The sequence below is a fragment of the Nesoenas mayeri genome (assembly GCF_963082525.1).
Source record: "Nesoenas mayeri genome assembly, chromosome: 6".
Taxonomy (NCBI): Eukaryota; Metazoa; Chordata; class Aves; order Columbiformes; family Columbidae; genus Nesoenas; species Nesoenas mayeri.
The window spans coordinates 2,748,663-2,765,044 of NC_137545.1; the positions used below are offsets into that span (position 1 = coordinate 2,748,663).

The 16,382-nt window shown below is 51.1% G+C and overlaps 2 protein-coding genes and 1 pseudogene across 3 annotated transcripts in view; 2 read left to right on the forward strand and 1 right to left on the reverse strand.

Moving 5' to 3' along the window:
* LOC308041719 (cytochrome P450 20A1-like) overlaps window positions 1–2,887 on the forward strand; it is a 136,367-nt pseudogene extending 133,480 nt beyond the window's left edge. The window contains exons 8-11 of the transcript in view: window positions 251–305; window positions 1,532–1,652; window positions 2,510–2,621; window positions 2,843–2,887. The product of the transcript in view is annotated as a cytochrome P450 20A1-like (transcript). The remainder of the gene's footprint in view (window positions 1–250; window positions 306–1,531; window positions 1,653–2,509; window positions 2,622–2,842) is intronic.
* Window positions 2,888–4,575: 1,688 nt separating this feature from the next.
* Window positions 4,576–8,965, reverse strand: LOC308041720 (ubiquitin carboxyl-terminal hydrolase 36-like; the record flags this gene model as incomplete). Its single annotated transcript, XM_080346622.1, has 11 exons — window positions 4,576–5,077; window positions 5,376–5,476; window positions 5,778–5,918; window positions 6,204–6,315; window positions 6,641–6,723; window positions 6,907–6,977; window positions 7,348–7,415; window positions 7,633–7,735; window positions 8,030–8,140; window positions 8,424–8,675; window positions 8,746–8,965. 11 exons carry the CDS (start codon window positions 8,963–8,965, stop codon window positions 4,576–4,578), a joined length of 1,764 nt encoding a protein of 587 aa, XP_080202748.1.
* LOC308041721 (olfactory receptor 14C36-like) overlaps window positions 8,964–16,382 on the forward strand; it is a gene marked incomplete at both ends in the record, with an annotated part of 29,883 nt that continues 22,464 nt past the window's right edge. Inside the window, one exon of the mRNA XM_080346623.1 lies at window positions 8,964–9,179. Coding sequence (XP_080202749.1) covers window positions 8,964–9,179 — 216 coding nt within the window. The remainder of the gene's footprint in view (window positions 9,180–16,382) is intronic.

Genomic DNA, 16,382 nt, shown 5'->3' on the forward strand with positions numbered 1-16,382 from the left:
CATTAGGCTTCGGTAGCTTCCTTGCCACCGCTTCATTGCTATTTTTAAAAGCCAGAAGTACGTTAGCATTATGCATGGCTCGTGCCATCCCAGTGCAAGGTCTGTGGAGAGTTCACTCCGTGTCTTCTAGATGTATTTCCTGCTCTCTGCACTAAAGGGATTTCATGCGCTTGAATGGAGAATGTGCCACTTCTTTTTTATCTTTACAGTCTCATGAGCTTCATTCTCTGAAGTAGATTTTATTTCCTAGATTCTGGAAGATACCATGATTTTCTCCTTGGCAGGATGCATAATCACTGCTAACTGTAAGTACAGATTGTAAGTAACTTTCCATCCTCAGATTCAGCTGTCTGAAGCTCTGTGTGATGACATGAGGCTTGTTCTAGGCTAACAAAAAATTATAGTCATCATTCTGTTTCTCCTGAGCTACAGATGTGTAGGACATGCTAATTTTACAGCGGACTCTTGACACAGCCTCACAGCTAGTGATTTGAAACTAAGCTGTGTTTGACAACCTTCCCAGTCTTTTGGTGAACCTTAGATTTTCTTCCCATTGTTTTTCGCTTGCACTCTCAACTCAGCCAAGTGATGCTAAATTTCATGAAAAAGCACCAAAAGATGTCAGCTACAAAGATTGTGTTGTAAAATAGGCTCTGGCACATGGGAAGGAAATTAGAGCAGAGTGCTGGAATTTGACTGGCTGCTTTGAATTTCTGGAGGATAGGAGTGCTCCATGTATGGAAGGCTTTCAAATAAGCTACTTTGTGATTTGTGCAAAGATTATGGAAAAAAAAATATGGATATAAATAAGCTGGAGCTGTGTAAAATCTTCTATGATGGGGGATGGTTATCAGGCCCTGTATCTCAGCCAGTGGGCTGGAACTCCAAAGAAAACCTCCTAGGTGCAGCTGGGTGTTAAAGATTGTGGCAAGTAAATTGGGCAAATATGATAATGGTCCTCCCAGAGAATATCTTCTCCAATTTTAAGGGGCTCGACTCCTCAGGGATTCCAGATAGTTCTAATGAATAGACAGGTTGGAGTGGTAGGAACATTTACTTGTAGCTTTAGGAAAACTGTATCCTACACAGTTATTTCTTATGCAAGGTTTCTGTTTCACTCCGCTATTGAAAATATCTCTTGAATAGCTCACAAAATAGCTGTAGATGTGAGGGAGACAAGTGCTGGCCAGCCTGCTGCAGGGAGCTCTGCTGCTCTTCTTGCTCCCAGTCAGGAGCCCCAGACGTTGGCTGTCTGGAGTACCCACCTCAGATGTGCTGGGGAAGCCCCCTAAATAAGGGAATTTTGTGATGCTTTGGACAAACCAGCCTTTCATTGGCGTGGCTGGCCTAAAACCCTGGTTCCCCAGGGTTTGCTGGGCTGTGTGGTCCCTTCCCCAGCCTGCTGTGACCAGAAGGTCATCCTTTTCTGTGCCAAAAAGTAATGTTGCGAATACAAGAAGTAAGAAAACTGAATTCAATTTGTAAAGGATTGAATTTTCTGGGCCCAGTCTTATATTGATTTCTTTCCCAGCATGTACCTGGGCAGTCTATTTCCTGACAACCTCCGAAGATGTTCAGCAGAATCTGTACAAGGAGATGGACGGCGTTCTGGGGAAGGGACCAATTACACATGAGAAAATGGAGCAGCTCAGGTGGGTCCTATAGAAGGAACTGCGGAGGAAGGTTGTGTGGGGACAGGGGCTTCATGTACTGGACCTGGTGCCCAGCCTACACTGGGACAGGATAAGGCATCCCAGAGCTACTCTGTTCTTTTTTCTGGAAGTGATCAAACCACAGCATGACTTGCAGCACAGACAGAATGTGCCGTAGGGCTCCAGACATGGGGACCAAGCTACTGTCTTCAGGGTGTCTATAAGAAACCCTTGAGGTTCATTGGCAGAGCACAGAATCAGTGCCCAGGCTGCCAGGCCAAAATTTTTTTGCTTCTTGTTTTGTTTGGTTTCTCTCCTGGTTTTCAGAAAGTTATTTTAATGGTTGGATTCATTTTAGACATATCTAGAGAGAAAGCATGGAGTAATCTTCTTTCAAAAGGGCCACAGAACTAGGATGATGGCTGGTCAACAGTGTGCCTTTATTTTTCATGCATCTGTTGGTGCAACTGGGTACATTTTGTATTTGGACTAATGTCAGAGTTTCAGTAAGGGAGTATTGAGTGTGTGGGTTTCTTGCCCCGTCTTGTATGGGTGAGAGGTTCAGGATAAGGACTGGTGTGTTTATGCTTTTAAGCAGAGTCAGTTTGGTTTAAAATCAGAAAAAAAGTGTGGCGAAGAGAGATTTCAGTAGCCTTCCCTAAAAGCTGATAATGAGATTCAATGCTTCTTGCGAAGATGCTGGGATTCTTGGCCAGAAAAAAGACAATGAAGTGCCTCGGTGTGGCTTGAGAGAACTCCAGGAGCAGACTGTGGCCCCAATGCAGCAGGTGCCACCACAAGGACATGGACAAACTTCTCTCTGGGAGGGTTAAACTGACCAAGTCTTATGGTTGCAGGTACTGTCGGCAAGTCCTATGTGAGATAGTGTGAATGGCAAAGCTCACTCGCATTGCTGCACAGCTGCAGGAGCTGGAGGGAAGAGTCGACCAACATACCATCCCCAAAGAGGTAGGGCAGTACTGGGAGCACCAGAGCACGTTCCTTTCCTGGAGGGGAATTTGCCGTTTCCTCTTCTTCCTGCAGGGTGGTGAGGCAGGAAGACCATTTCTTCTGACGCTGTTGAACCCGAGCAGCTGCTCTGGCATCTCAAAGTACAGCTTAGCTCGAACCTCGCCCTGTAGTTCCTCTGTGGCAGAGGCTCTGGGAATTCATGGTCTCTTCCTGAGCAGATTTGCTTCCAGTTCTGGGTCCACTGGAGGCGAATCGTCTTTTGAAGGGGCTTACGGGTTCAGTTGTGCATAACAGAGCATGATTTCAGGCCTGATTGTATCACCCAAATACTTGCTCTCACTGGGATTCATCTTCATACTTGGCCCTCCCCCCTTGCCATTGTTCGCTCTACCCATGCTATTTTGTTTTGTTTTCATTACATTCTTTGAGACAGACTTCTACCCATTTGCAAAAATATCAGGACAAGACAATAGAAACCCTGGCTGTGGATGGTGACTCCAGCACTGCCCTGGGCAGCCTGTTCCAATGCCCCACAGCCCTTTGGGGAAGAAATTGTTCCTAAATCCAACCTCAACCTCCCCTGGCGCAAGCTGAGGCCGTTTCCTCTGCTCCTAGTGCTTGTTCCTGGGGAGCAGAGCCCGACCTCCCTGGCTCCAAGCTCCTTTCAGGCAGTTCAGAGCTCAGAAGGTCTCCCCTCAGCTCCTGTTCTCCAGCTGAACCCCCAGGTCCCTCAGCCGCTCCCATCACACTTGTGCTCCAGCTTGATGAGGCCAAGTCCCAGGTGGCCGGTGAGGGAACAGGTGGGACTGGGAAGGGTGAGAGGATAAGTCATCCATACAATGTCCAGCCTCACTGGACTGCTCTCCTGCCTGTCCAGATGTCTCCATGAGACCCCCTGGATCAATACCCATTGTAGAATGCTGCTATCACTTCTTGTATACACTGAAAAATGATAGAAAACAACTTGGAAAGAAAAACCCCTCCTTTATGAAATCGTGTCTGAAATCTTCACCATGCAGATTCTGACGGAAAGCTCTCCCAGGAGTTGTCCGAGTGCTGAGGACTCTCTCTCAGCCGTTCCTCCCAGCAGAGCTGTTCCAGCCTGGGATCCTCCCTGTGGCCCCTCTGGCCGCTCCCGCTGTCCCGCCAGCCCCGCCGGTTCCCGAGGGAGCGCTCCAGTTTCTTGCCCGGTGTCCCGGCGGCAGCGCCCCGGCCCCACAGGGACCCAGCGCGGGGCTGGGGCGGGCACAGGAACCGGCAGCAGCAGGTGAGGACGTGCATGGTGGTCCCCTCTGCTCTCCTTCCCTGGGGGCTACCCTGCAGTTATTGACATAAAGAACAACTTGGTGGTCTAAATAAAAGAGGTTGCTGTGAGCTAAGAGGAGAAAACAAAAAGGGGAGCCCAGAGAAAGGGGAGGGGAAAGGACACAGACAGGGAGAGGGAAGTGGGGGAGTCAAAGAAGAATCAGAAGTGTTTTCCCTTAGAAGCAGAAAGGAAAAAAGGAAGGAAACGTTAAGAACAGAACCCCAGCGCCGTCCCCAGCCCCGGCTGCACAGCGGAGCCCAGAGAGCCGGTGCAGCCGCTGCCTGGGGAGGAGGCGACTCTGCAGCCTCCAGCTGTGGTGTCACCAGCTCCTATCGCCCCCGGGGACACGCTGCCCTGCGAAGGCTGGCGAGGCCGCCCCTCTCCAGGGACTGGCGCAGCCACCCGCCGTCCTGAGCAAGGAGGCAGCAGCCAGTTCTCCATCCTCTGCAGGGATGGGAGCAAGAGCCGGGGCCTGGCCTGGCACCCTAACCCAGAGGGAGGGCAGGGCCCTGGGGCTGACGGGCTCTCCCCGCCTGCCTCCTGCTTAGCAAGGTACCAGCACCATTCCTGCACTCCCCAACACAAGCCCCGGCTCCGGAGGCACGAGGCACCTACTGAAGTCTCTGGGCAGAAGCTCAGACTCACCTATGTGTTGGAAAGCGTCAGCTTCTTGGCCGGTGGTGGTGACATGGTGCTGCTGGGCTGCGGAGCAGCACTGGCCGACAAGAAGGCTTTCAGCTTTGCCAGCACCAGGCTGGCAGGAGCCCTGCTGCGAGGGTCCCTTCTCGGTGTCCCGGTGTTCTCCCCGCTGCCCCACGGCCCCTGGCCGGGCATGGGCTCCGGCAGCCTGGGGGAGGCGGGCAGGGGCCCGCGCTCCCAGCAGCGCTTCCAGGGAACCTGCGCTTTGGCCCCACTGGTGTGACTGGGGCCACAAAATCCTGGAGCCGCTCTGGGCGCGGGTGGCGGCTGCGAGGAGAACGGCTTCTTGGGCCTCTGGGCTGCGTCACCGGGCAACGCTGCAGCCGCGTGTGTGGCTTTCCGGGCCAGCTTGGGTGACAGTGACCCAGAAGGCAGCTTGACACGGCCAGGCAGGCTGGAGGCAGCTTTGGAAACGGGACCCTCTGAGCTCTTCCCGGGGTTGGGGATCCTGGGGAAGGCAGAGAAGGGCACGTGTTAACTGCCAGTGTCTGAGCGACTGCAACACTCTTGTCGTAGCTGCGAGAACCAGGAGCCAGAAGCTCCGAGGAAGTGAGGAGCTCTTGAGCTGCAGCAAAACCACTACAAGGGGCTGGAGCTCTCCCTGCCACCCTCCCCCGAGCCAGCACACGCACGTGGGCGCTGGGGCTGCCTGGGCCAAGCTCCTTCCCACACCCAGGCATGTGCCCCCAGCCCTGTCCCACATGCTGAGCAAGGGCAGAGGGGCCGGGGACACAGGGCACGCTCACCTGAGGTAGAACAGCACATACGCCTTCTGGTTAAGGACCACCTTGATGTTACTGGGGCGGACCACGTTGTCATTCATTTGGTACCACTGCCCGTCGCTGGCCTGCGGAGGGAGAGAGAACGGGGTCGGGCTGTGTCCAGGGACGGTCCTGGCCTGAGGAGGAGCAGGAACAGGCCCATTGGCAGAGCTCTGCTCCCCAAAACTCCCAAGCGGCCCCGGGCAAGTGAGGGGACTCTGCGAGAGCAGAACTCCACTCTTCCTGTGACGGAGCACAGCCCGTACCCCACAGTGCTCCACACCACGCACGTCTGCTGAGCACCCTCCTGTCTGCGCATGACACGGACCCTCGAGCACGCGCCAGCCCCCAGCACAGAGAGGTGCCAAGAGAGCGCCCTGGGCTCACCTTCACGTAGCAGTAGTAGTGTCCTGCGTGGCTGCTGTACCCCGAGTGCACCAGCACCGCGTAGAGCCCGTACATGACCGGATCCCCGCTGGTCTGGGACATGTACGGGCGGATGTTCAGGAGCTCAGGGTAGCCCACGTCCTGCAGAGAGAGGATGTCTCAGAAGCCTGCACAGCAGATGACAAGAGCGGCTCAGCTGTCCTGCGAGTCCCGTCTCACGAGGGAGGGGGAACCCGCTCTCCACAGGCAGAGCCCACGGTGAGGAAGATGCCGGGATGAGCCAAACTCCCACCGCAGCGCACAGCTGGGGAAGGGCTGCAGGACTGCGGTAGAGCTCGCACCGCGCACAGAACCACCTCCCACCCTGCTCGGAGCAGCAGGGCCTCGGGACAGGACACAGCCCCGCTCTGGGTGCCGAGCACTCACCTTTGTGATCTTGCCTCCAGTGAAGTCGGCAAAACGCTTCAGAGCAAGCGTGAGAACATTGGGCGCTCGGTGGATGTTGAAGCGTTTGGTTGCCGACACTTTCTTCTTGCATCTGCACAGGGAGAGCTTGAGCTATTCATGCTGTTCCATGACCCAGGTGCTTGTCAGCCCTGGCCAAGCCACAAACCCCCCAGAAATGACCCTGCTGGGAGCGGGTACCGCTCCAGGGCACCTGCTCACGGCCAGGTCTGCTGGCTCAGGTCCTCATCTCAAGAGGAGGGAGATGACGAGTGACAGGCTTCATCGCAGGCTTCACAGCCACGTACCTCATGGTTTAGCGGTGGAGCAGGTAGAGAAGCCCTCCTGTACTGCAGCTGCCCTCCAGCTTCCCACCAGCACACCCGCGGCCCCTTCCCGCCTCAGCCCCGCACACTCACTTGTCACACAGGTAGGCGTTCTCTCCGCCCAGCAGGTCTGGCTTCACAAACAGCTCCAGTGCCTGCTCTACGTTTGCGGCTTGCTGCCAGGACAGAGGAGAGGTCAGGGCCAGGCAGAGGAGGCAGCGCAACAACAGGAGCTGATTCCCTCTTGCCTGCACCGTGCCTGACGCTGGCAGGTTAAACAGCCTCGAGCAGTAGCAGTGCAGCTGCAGGAACATCCCCTGCAGAGCAGAGCGCCTCCCTGCCTGACCCTGCCCCGGTACCGTGATCTCCACCGGCAGGTCCAGACAGGGGTCAAAGGTGTCCGAGACTGCTTTGCACATCGAGCACTTCACTGCAAGAGAAAGAGCAGTGAGCACCCCCTGGCACAACACGGCACCGCCACCCCCAGCACAGCGCAGGCAGCTGCCGTGTTCCTCCTCTCCGCGTTTGGGCTCTGGGATGGCAGCACCAGCATTCGCAGCCTCTACATGCTGGGACAACAAGTGCTGCTGGACAGCTGGCAACGTGGGTTCCTTTGCTGGTGGCAATGAGCTGGGCACCCGCAGCCAGCAGCTTCGTGACCCACAGATACCAAAAGACTGACCAGCTGCAGCTCTGCATAATTTTCACATGCTTAGTGACTTTCCCAAGTTACTGCAAGGCTCTCTGGGAAACAGCAGCCCTGAGAGTCACAGGCCCAGGCCCTGGCAGCCAGCACTCACCACGGGACCGCAGGTGACCGCCAAAGATCTGGTGGATCAGGGTGGTGGCTTGGGTCTGGCGATCCAACCTAGAGACGGCAGCTCGGATCACACAGCGCCCGGCCCAAGAGCCGCCCCCAAGGGCCAGCGCTGTGTCCTCGGATCCAAACCCAGCCCAGTCACAGGATTTGGGGACAGAACCGCAGCTGTGCTGGGGTGGAGGCGTCAGGAGAAGGCAGACAGCGGCCCAGCAGACAAGGGGACCAGCAGACAAGGGCAGTGACGGCCACCAGAGGCCCCACGTACTCTGTGCAGTCGGGCAGGCAGGCCTTCTGCATGGCATCGATGGTGAAACGGAGGAACTCGTGCGCGTCCTCTTGCCTGCCCCAGCGGATGTGCGGGGCGATCTCTGCAGGAGAGGGAGGGATCAGCCGCAGCACGTGCTGCAACAGAGGCAGGTCCTCCCGCCCTCTGTTGGGGCAGGGACTGCGGGGTGTGAGCTCCCTTGGCCCAAACCAGACTTCAGACTCATGTCGGCCATGGGGGAAGCCCAACAAGGCCCATGAAGGCCCTGGCAGGCTCAGTGAGTTGTCTCAGAAGAACCTCTGCCAAGACCTGCCCTGGTCTCAAAGGTTCTGCTCCTGCAATAGTCTCTGCCCTCCCGCACGGCTACAGGAGGGGACGTGAGGGCAGCCATCCTTACTCTTGAGGTCTCGGACAAAGGACACTGGCTTTATCACGCTGCCGCTGTTCGCGAAAGCCTGCATGACGTGATTCTGCATGACGCATGTCATGCAAAAGCCGCTTTGGTGACCTGGAGTAGGAGAGGAGAAGACAGAACGTTGAGGACAAACCCATCTTAGTCCTGGCTGTGTGCAGCACAGACAAAGCCTCTCAGACGCAGGGTGCAGAGCTCGGAACACTGCTACGGCCAGGAAAAGTGGATGCTCCCGTATGCAGGAATGTCCTCTCCACGGAGAAACGGGCAGGAGGGAGCAGAGAAGGCACATCCCGGCAGCCGCACAGCCCCGGGCAGAGCCGTGCGCAGGGTGCTGAGCGCAGCCCCGGGACAGGCGGGCGCTCCCCTCCCCACTCACAGGTGCGGCTGTGCTCCTTGGACAGCAGGTAGTTGGCGAGCGGTGGCGTGTAGGTGAGACACTGCAGGGTGGCGTTGAGGAAACAGGTGTTTCCCAGGTTGAGCAGCCCGGCACCGATGCGCTGGACACGCTGCCACTGCATGGCGAGGCGCCCTGCAGGGAACAGCCCCTTCTGGGGCGCAGGGATGCCGTCCCCGTGGCGCCCCGGGGTCCGGTCGCTGCCTGCGGGGAGAGAGGCGGGTGAGCCGCGGGCTGCGCAGCGCAGGGAGAGCCCCCGGCCCTCTGCACCCACCCTGCTGGCCCGGCTGTCCCTCCTCAGCACCGCGGGGGTGCTCGGCGGGCTCGGTGCGGGGGCTGAGCAGCAGGTACTTGGCCCGCAGCAGCTCCGGCTGGCTGGAGAAGCCGTGGCTGGCGGGCTGGAACTCGATCTTGTGCCGCAGCACCTTCTTGGCCGAGGTGCTCAGCAGCCGGCCCAGCGCCCCGGCCTCGCCCGCGTCCCGCCGCGCATTCAGCAGCGCCCTCGGCTTCGCCGTGCCCGCCATGGCGTGTCACCGCACGTGCCACCGCCTCAAGGTCGCGCCAGTCTCTCGGTGTCTCCCTCTGCGCCACCACACGCGCTTCCCGCACCTCCTCCTCAAGTCCCGCCCTTCGCTGCGGTCGCTCGCGCTCGGCTCGGCCCACGGACTCCTCCCCTCGCCCTCGCCGTGCGCTCCGCTCCGCGTCCAGAACAGGACTGAGCTGCGCCTGCGCGTCCCGGCAACGCCAGGGGCGGAACCTGCCGGGGGCGGGGCTTGTTGTGACGCCATCGTGCTCCGGCCACGCCCCAGAATCCCTAAATGGTCACACACTGTAGTTCCAGTGCAGGGAACCTGGACACAGTGGTGGGTTTGGCCAACAAAAGCCTCTGCAAGTCTTACAAGGCCAAGACGCAAGGTGTGCACTGGGGGCAGAGCAAACCTGGTGTCCCGGGACAGGCTGGAATGTGACCGGCTGAGCAGTCCTGAGGAGAAGGATGTGGGAGTTATGATGGGTTTATGTATATTTACTAGAAGTCTATTTGTATTTTGTTATTTTATTAAACTGTGTGTCTCTCAACCTGAATTTCTCCCTTCACTTTCGATTCTTTCCCCTATTGGGAGGGGAAGGGGTAGGGGGTGAGTGATCAGCTGCCGTGGCTGTGTTGCCAGCTCGGGTTAAACCACAACACGGTTGAAGGTCCAGAGGAACATCTGTCATGGTGGTGTCAGGGGCACATGAGCTTTGTGGAGCAGCTCAGTCAATGGGGCCTCTTCAGTCTGCTGAAGGGGGGCACAGGGCACTGGAAAAGCAGCGACTCCTGCTTGGGGAGGCAAACCCTTCTGCAGTGGCGGCTGGTGGGACAGAGGCAGCAGCCACCAACACCCTCCAGGGAGCTTTGGACGGAGCATTAGGAAAAACTGAGCAGGTGGGTTGTGCTGCCCTGCAGCAGGACACCCGGGGACTCTCGGTGATCTCCGCCTTTGGAGGTTTTCAGCTCCCCAAAATGTCACCCAGCCTCACCCTGGGGTGGCTGATACCCTACCAGAGACTGCCCCATCGATCCCTTTCCCAAAACCCTTTCCATGCTGTTGGAACAATAAAGGACTCAGCATTCCAAGTCGATGTGAATCACGCAAAGCCATTTATTACAGAAAAAAGCTTCCTTATATATGCAACTATTCTCCGATCACGAGTCCACGCTCCAAGCATGTATTCACTCATTGGATATCATCTATGTTCCCGAGCTGTCCACGCGCTGGAGTCCCACTGATGACAGGTCCGTTGATTTACATCATGTTGAGGCCTTGTTATTGTAGAAATGCCTCTCTCCCAGAGCAGGTCCTGTTTTCAGCTTTTCGAAGTGGCCTTGAGATTCCTTTGGGCCTGACTAATTCAACAATAAATCTCCATCTAACAGAAACCCCTCCACAATTCTCCCTTTTTGTTCTTGAACCGGTCAGGCCCTTTTAACAGCACACTGAATCATATTTGAAATACACTGCAATATAGAACATGTGATTAACAACATAATTACAAATACATATAATGCAGTTAAACCTTACTTAATAAGATCAAACAACTACCCACCCATTCCCAAACCTTCAAACCATTTGTCAAACCTTAATTCTACTATGACAGTGCTATTAATGTGCTGTATTGGTTTGTCTAAAGTACTATGAATAGATTCAGAATGATCAGACAAGTTAATACAACACATTCTCTGGAATTCTTTACAACCATGACCTAGAGTTAAAAGATCTATAACTGTGCGATTTTGTAGAGTAGCATGCCTAATACCATCAACATCTACTATTAATTGAATTAGTATCTCAGAAGTTAGATTAACCTATTGAACAGACCAACAGCTTCACTTTGATATGTTTCCTAAAGCTTTACCAGCTGCTAGACTAGGCAGAAAGAGTGCAATAGATACTTATGGTAGGAATATCTCATAATTTTACCATATTTTTGCGTTGACTGTCTAAGTGTAATATCACCCTTTTGGCTCTTCTGCTGATTGTTCAAATTGCCATTCTCCACAGAAGGTACACCACCTGCTTGCTAATAGGCTTCTAGAGCGCCAGGTCTGTGAGCATCTATAACACTGAATTAGGATCCATTGTTTACATCTGAAACAGTCCTCACAACTTATCTCCCTCCTGTCCGTCTGCATCCATTGAATCTTTGTTGTCTTTATTCAGCCATGGCTTAACCCACTTTGAGGGAATCCTCGGCCTGTAATGACACAAACATAACCTTTTCCCCAGGTTATCAACTGATGTGGCCTTTTCCATCGACCATTAACTAATGGTTTGAACATAACTAATGAAGGTTCTTTCTGATTTAGCGTGGTTTGGGGTCATACTTGCAAAGTATTTCATCACATACAATGCTTTTGAAAATTGGTTTTGTGGTGTTTCCCCTACTTCTCCCCCTTTTTGTTTTTGTTTGTTTGTTTGTTTGTTTGTTTGTTTGTTTTTAAAGAAACAGGTTTGGAATCAGATACTTGTGTTGGACCTTGACTACGTACTCAAAATCACAAATCAAATTTAGAGGTTCCTCCTTAAAAACTCTAAGTAATGTAAAGCTGTGCCAAGTTCTGCTAATTGGGTTGAACCTTCAAGAATTTTTACAGAATAATGCCAATTGTTATCTTCTCTCCAGACCACTACAGCTTTATGAGACTTCCCACAACCATCAACAAAAACGGTGCAAGTATGTAGGATCAGACCAGATACACGTATGCTCTGTGACCTGATGTTAAAGACTTGCAGGTTCTGCAGCAATTTACATTTATGCATGCCAAAAGCTGTGCTGTTAAGAAAACAAGCAAGTATAATTTACAAGGACATAGATTGCAAAAAAAAAAAAAATTAAAATTAAATTTCACAAATGGTACATATATGACAAAAGGATCATGGTCTATTAAGACTTAAATTCATTCCCTACATTTTCTTGATCAGAGTAACAATCGGTATATCAGTCTGTTAGCAATCTCATCATACTGTCCCACAATAGCCACAGGTTGTTTCTATGCTGTAGCTATAAATAAACAATCTGCAAGTCCAATTGAATACAGTTAGCTTGTAAGATTGTAATAAATTTATTCATCAAAGTCTCTAAGTCCATTTTGGTTGTCAAATTTATTGGATATTGTTTTCCCTTACTGGTTCAAAGTCCTGTTTCAGTTCTATCAGTGTAGTGTTTGCTTTATCGAAACATTGGCTGTTCATACTGGTGGAAATAGAGCATTCAAAATTTCCTTGGAGGTTTCTCACTTGCAGCAAGCAGATCTGCACCATCCAAGCAGCTTCTTGTAGGACAGGCAACTAAACAGAATTCTCAGAAAACGTTATTTGAGCTTACAATTTACATAACGAATCTTGACCCAAGAGAGGTATAGGACTTTCTGGCAAATACAAGAATTCATATGGTAAAACTTTGTTCCAAATTTGGCATTCCATTGGTCTCAAAAAATGGCCTTTCTTTCATTCTCTCCCATGACCTCAAAAACTAGCACGGTGAATTTACTAAGAAGTCTCTTACAAGTAGTTACCACAGAATAAGTCTCTTAAAAATTTTTGGGTTAATTTCCCAGTTTCATTAAAACTACGGATCTGCTGGGGATGCCTTTACATTTCACTTGCAGGCTTCTCCATTCAGTATTACAACATCGCTGCAGAGCGGGGGAAGAAATACCCCCTTTCACCGCCTTGAAAGCGGGCAATCAGGTTTTTCCATTTTTTTTTCTTTCTCTTCTTGCTGCAGTTCAGATGTACCAAGGTCACGCAGGTGGCGAAATCACTGGTACGAAGTGGGAGGCTCTGGCAAACTCCTCAGTTACAATGAGCTGAGTTTATCTTGCAGCTTGACACAGGCCTGAAATTTATATTCAAACTCTGCAACACAGACGTGGGATATTTTGCTTTTTTGTTTTCCCATTTCATTCCAACCATAATACACTTTATATGCAATTCCAAGTAGCTCAGCAATAGTTACATTCCTTAGCTCCATTTACCTTTTACAATTTACTGATGTCAAAAACCAGCATATTAAACATCAATCCATCATTCCATTTTCCTAAATCCAAATCAGCTCATACTCTAGCAGCTTTTAAATACAACCTCATCCAAGTTCACATCCATCATAGCATTTAGTTTTCTTTCCCACACCTCCAACTAGCACATAAATTAAATGCAAATCAAAGTTTAACAACTTAAATTATTTTCTGGTCTCAAAATTAATAGATAACAATATGAGAAATAACTCTAATGTATAAGGATGCATCCTAAGGGGGAAGAAGGTGGTATTTTAGCAGTGGAACCGGTTCCCATTTTGTAATTATCTCCCCAAACAAAATTATTTTGGTACCATATATATATATATATATATATATATATATATATATATATATGCAAATTAAAATACTGAGCTCAGATATGAAAACCAAACACCAAGTTCAAATATGCAGACGGATCACAGTTACACTTATTCAAGATAATATCTCAGTTTTAGCATTGTGCCTTTGAACTGCTTACTGCTCAGTCAGGTGGAAGTACTGCTGGGTCTCCCTGACAAAACAGGTCAGTGCGCGCTGGAGCCCCATTGGCACCTGCCCCTCCGCCACTGCAGCAAGCTGGACTGGGCAAGGCTTTTATTAGTGTCTCATCTGGTGTGCTACAACTGTTATTCCAAAACGAGGATTCTTTACTTGGTGTGCATACAAAAGAGCCAAATTTAGTACACCAAGATGAGACACAGCCTATCACAGAGTTGCACAAGTCTGGATACCGGAATAAAGCTAGCATGCTAGAAATATAACAGCTACTACACAAAAAATTTTACCATCACATTCACACAGTTAAAGAACTAAATTACTCATGATCTTCGGTATTATCACAAAAGGCACATTTTGAGTCAACGGATTCTCATGATTTAACAGTCTGTGAATGTATTGTACCATATAACAAAGACCTACTAAAACTGCAACATGCTAAAACAGATACCCACAAAGAAAACAGGTTAATAAGGAAAGCATCTTGCAGACTTCAGCAAGTTTACTGTGACCTGTGTGTTATCAGTTAATTCTCTCTCAGCTTGTTGAAGTTCAAACCGTTCCACCTGTAGAACTGTCTGAAATGATTTTCACAGTACTCACCAGAACTGAGGTTTTTGCCCGTCAGGAGTAGCTCTTTGTTAGTGGCTACTTCTGGTGGTTGGCTGTCCAACAGAGGGTTCATCTCTATCATCCAAATTAGGTCATGAGGCCTTTCACAGCAACACTGTTAATTGCCTTTATCTTACAAGGTGTCTGCCTCCACAGCCATCTATTATTTTCTCCCTAAGTAACAAAAAGCAGACATTAAAGGCATAACATAGCCCTTTGTTCTGCTAAGGATGGGGGGAGCACTTCAAAGTTGTTAAAGAGGGTCTCTGGATCTGACAACAATGCAACAATAACTGCATTTCCTCCACCCCCTGCCACAGGCCCTGTTGCTGCTCAAACCCTGATGACAGGCACTGCAGATGGGCCAGAGGACAACCCCGTGCCAGTACCAGTTGCATCTGTACAAAAAAAGAAAGCTGAAAGTGAAAGTTGGCCCATTTAGTAAAGGATGATGAAAAAGCAGGACCACCACAAGAACGGGAAGAGGAAGAAGATGAGATGGTAACCTCCCAATCTCTATGCCTGACTGAGCTGTGAGACATGCAAAAATATTTCAGCCATCGTCCAGGAGAGCACATGATCATTGGTTTGCACAGTGATGGGATAATGGGGCCAATAACCTGGAATTGGAGGGTAGGGAAGCCAAGCAGCTTGGATGTCTGTTTAGGGAAGGGGGTATTGACAAAGCAATTGGAAAAGTGGCACAAGGGCTCAGCCTCTGGAGTCCACTCCTGTTGGGCATAAAGGAAAGGCGTCCCTTCAAGGAAGAATTTAACCATCCTCTACTAATGGCTTTGAGGGAGCACAGGCAACCAGGAATGCAGCAAACAGGGCCAGCAAACAAGGCTGAGGCAGTTAGCATGTCAGTTCATGTGGAAGGGCAAGCGGCAAGGGTGAGTGGGGAGGATCCTATCATTTCAAGCGGAGACTAGAACCTGCTAGCAAGGAGCTAAGTACACCAGGAGGCACAGTATCCACCCAGAGAAGAGCCGTACCTTCAGTGGCCCTCACAGTCCCTCTGTTTGCGAGAACTGATGTAGCCACTGAAACTGAGTTTGGGAGGGAAGATGCAGCTGTCCAGGTGCCTGTATAAAACAGGTATGAAGCCCTGGAATTGGATGGGCAAGCAGCTGATGCTGCTGGAGAAGACTCTTCTGGAAAGGAGGCGTCCTATAAGCAATCCAGGCCCCACATGAAAACACTGTAAACCCATTAAAACCTCACATGTAAAGAGAAAAAGAAAGTTAATTGTCATAGGCAACTCCCTTCTGAAGGGATCAGAAGGCCTGATATCCTGACCCAACTCAACCCACAGGAAAGTCACCACCTCCTTGGGTCCAGGGTAAAGAGATGTGACTCAACAACTTCCCAGGCTGGTAAGGTGCTCTGACTATTACCTGCTATTGGTTTTTAATGTTGGCAGGGAAGAAATAGTAGTAGTATTAGGCAAATAAAAATTTATTTCAGAGTTTTGAGGTGGCTGGTCAATTGCTCATGTGCTTAAGCGCTTTTCTCCTCCATCCCTTCCGTAGTGGGCAGGAATACAGAATGGAACAGGCAGGCCCAACTGTTCAACACATGACTAAGTGACTGGTGTGATCAATGGATGTTCAGGTTTTTCAACTATGGGATAGTCAGTCCTTTGCCAGATCTTCTGATACTCAATGGAATGCACCTCTCACAGAGGAAGAAAAGGGTCTTTGCTCAGGAGTTAACAGGACTGATTGTCAGGGCTTTAAACTCAATTGGAAGGGGGAAAGGGGCAGTACCAGGCCAGTCAGTGATGAGCAGCGGGATGGACACCAAAACTTGAGGAGGTGCTTGGCAGCGATACTTCTCAGACTGCGCCATGGGGTGAAGGGCACAACCAACCACACTTGAAGTGTTTCTACACTAACATGTGCAGCATGAGGAACAAGTAAGATGAACTAGAAGCCTTGACCCGGTCCCAGGGATATGATATAATTGGCGTTAATGAAACCTGGTGGGATGAATCCTGTGATTGGTGCACCATGATGGATGCTACAGGCTATTCAGAAGAGATAGGCAGGGTAGGAGAGGTGGGGGGCAACACCGCATGTAGCTGAGAGGCTGGAGTGCATAGAGCTGGCAGTTGGTGATGGCAAAGTTGAGAGCTTCTGGGTAAGGACTGAGGGTCAGACAAATAAAGTGCATGCTGTCATGGGTGTCACTAAAGGCCACCCAGCCAGGATGGTGACACTAATGACTTATTCTTTAAGGAACTAAGTGAAGCCTCTGAGTCATCTGCCCTT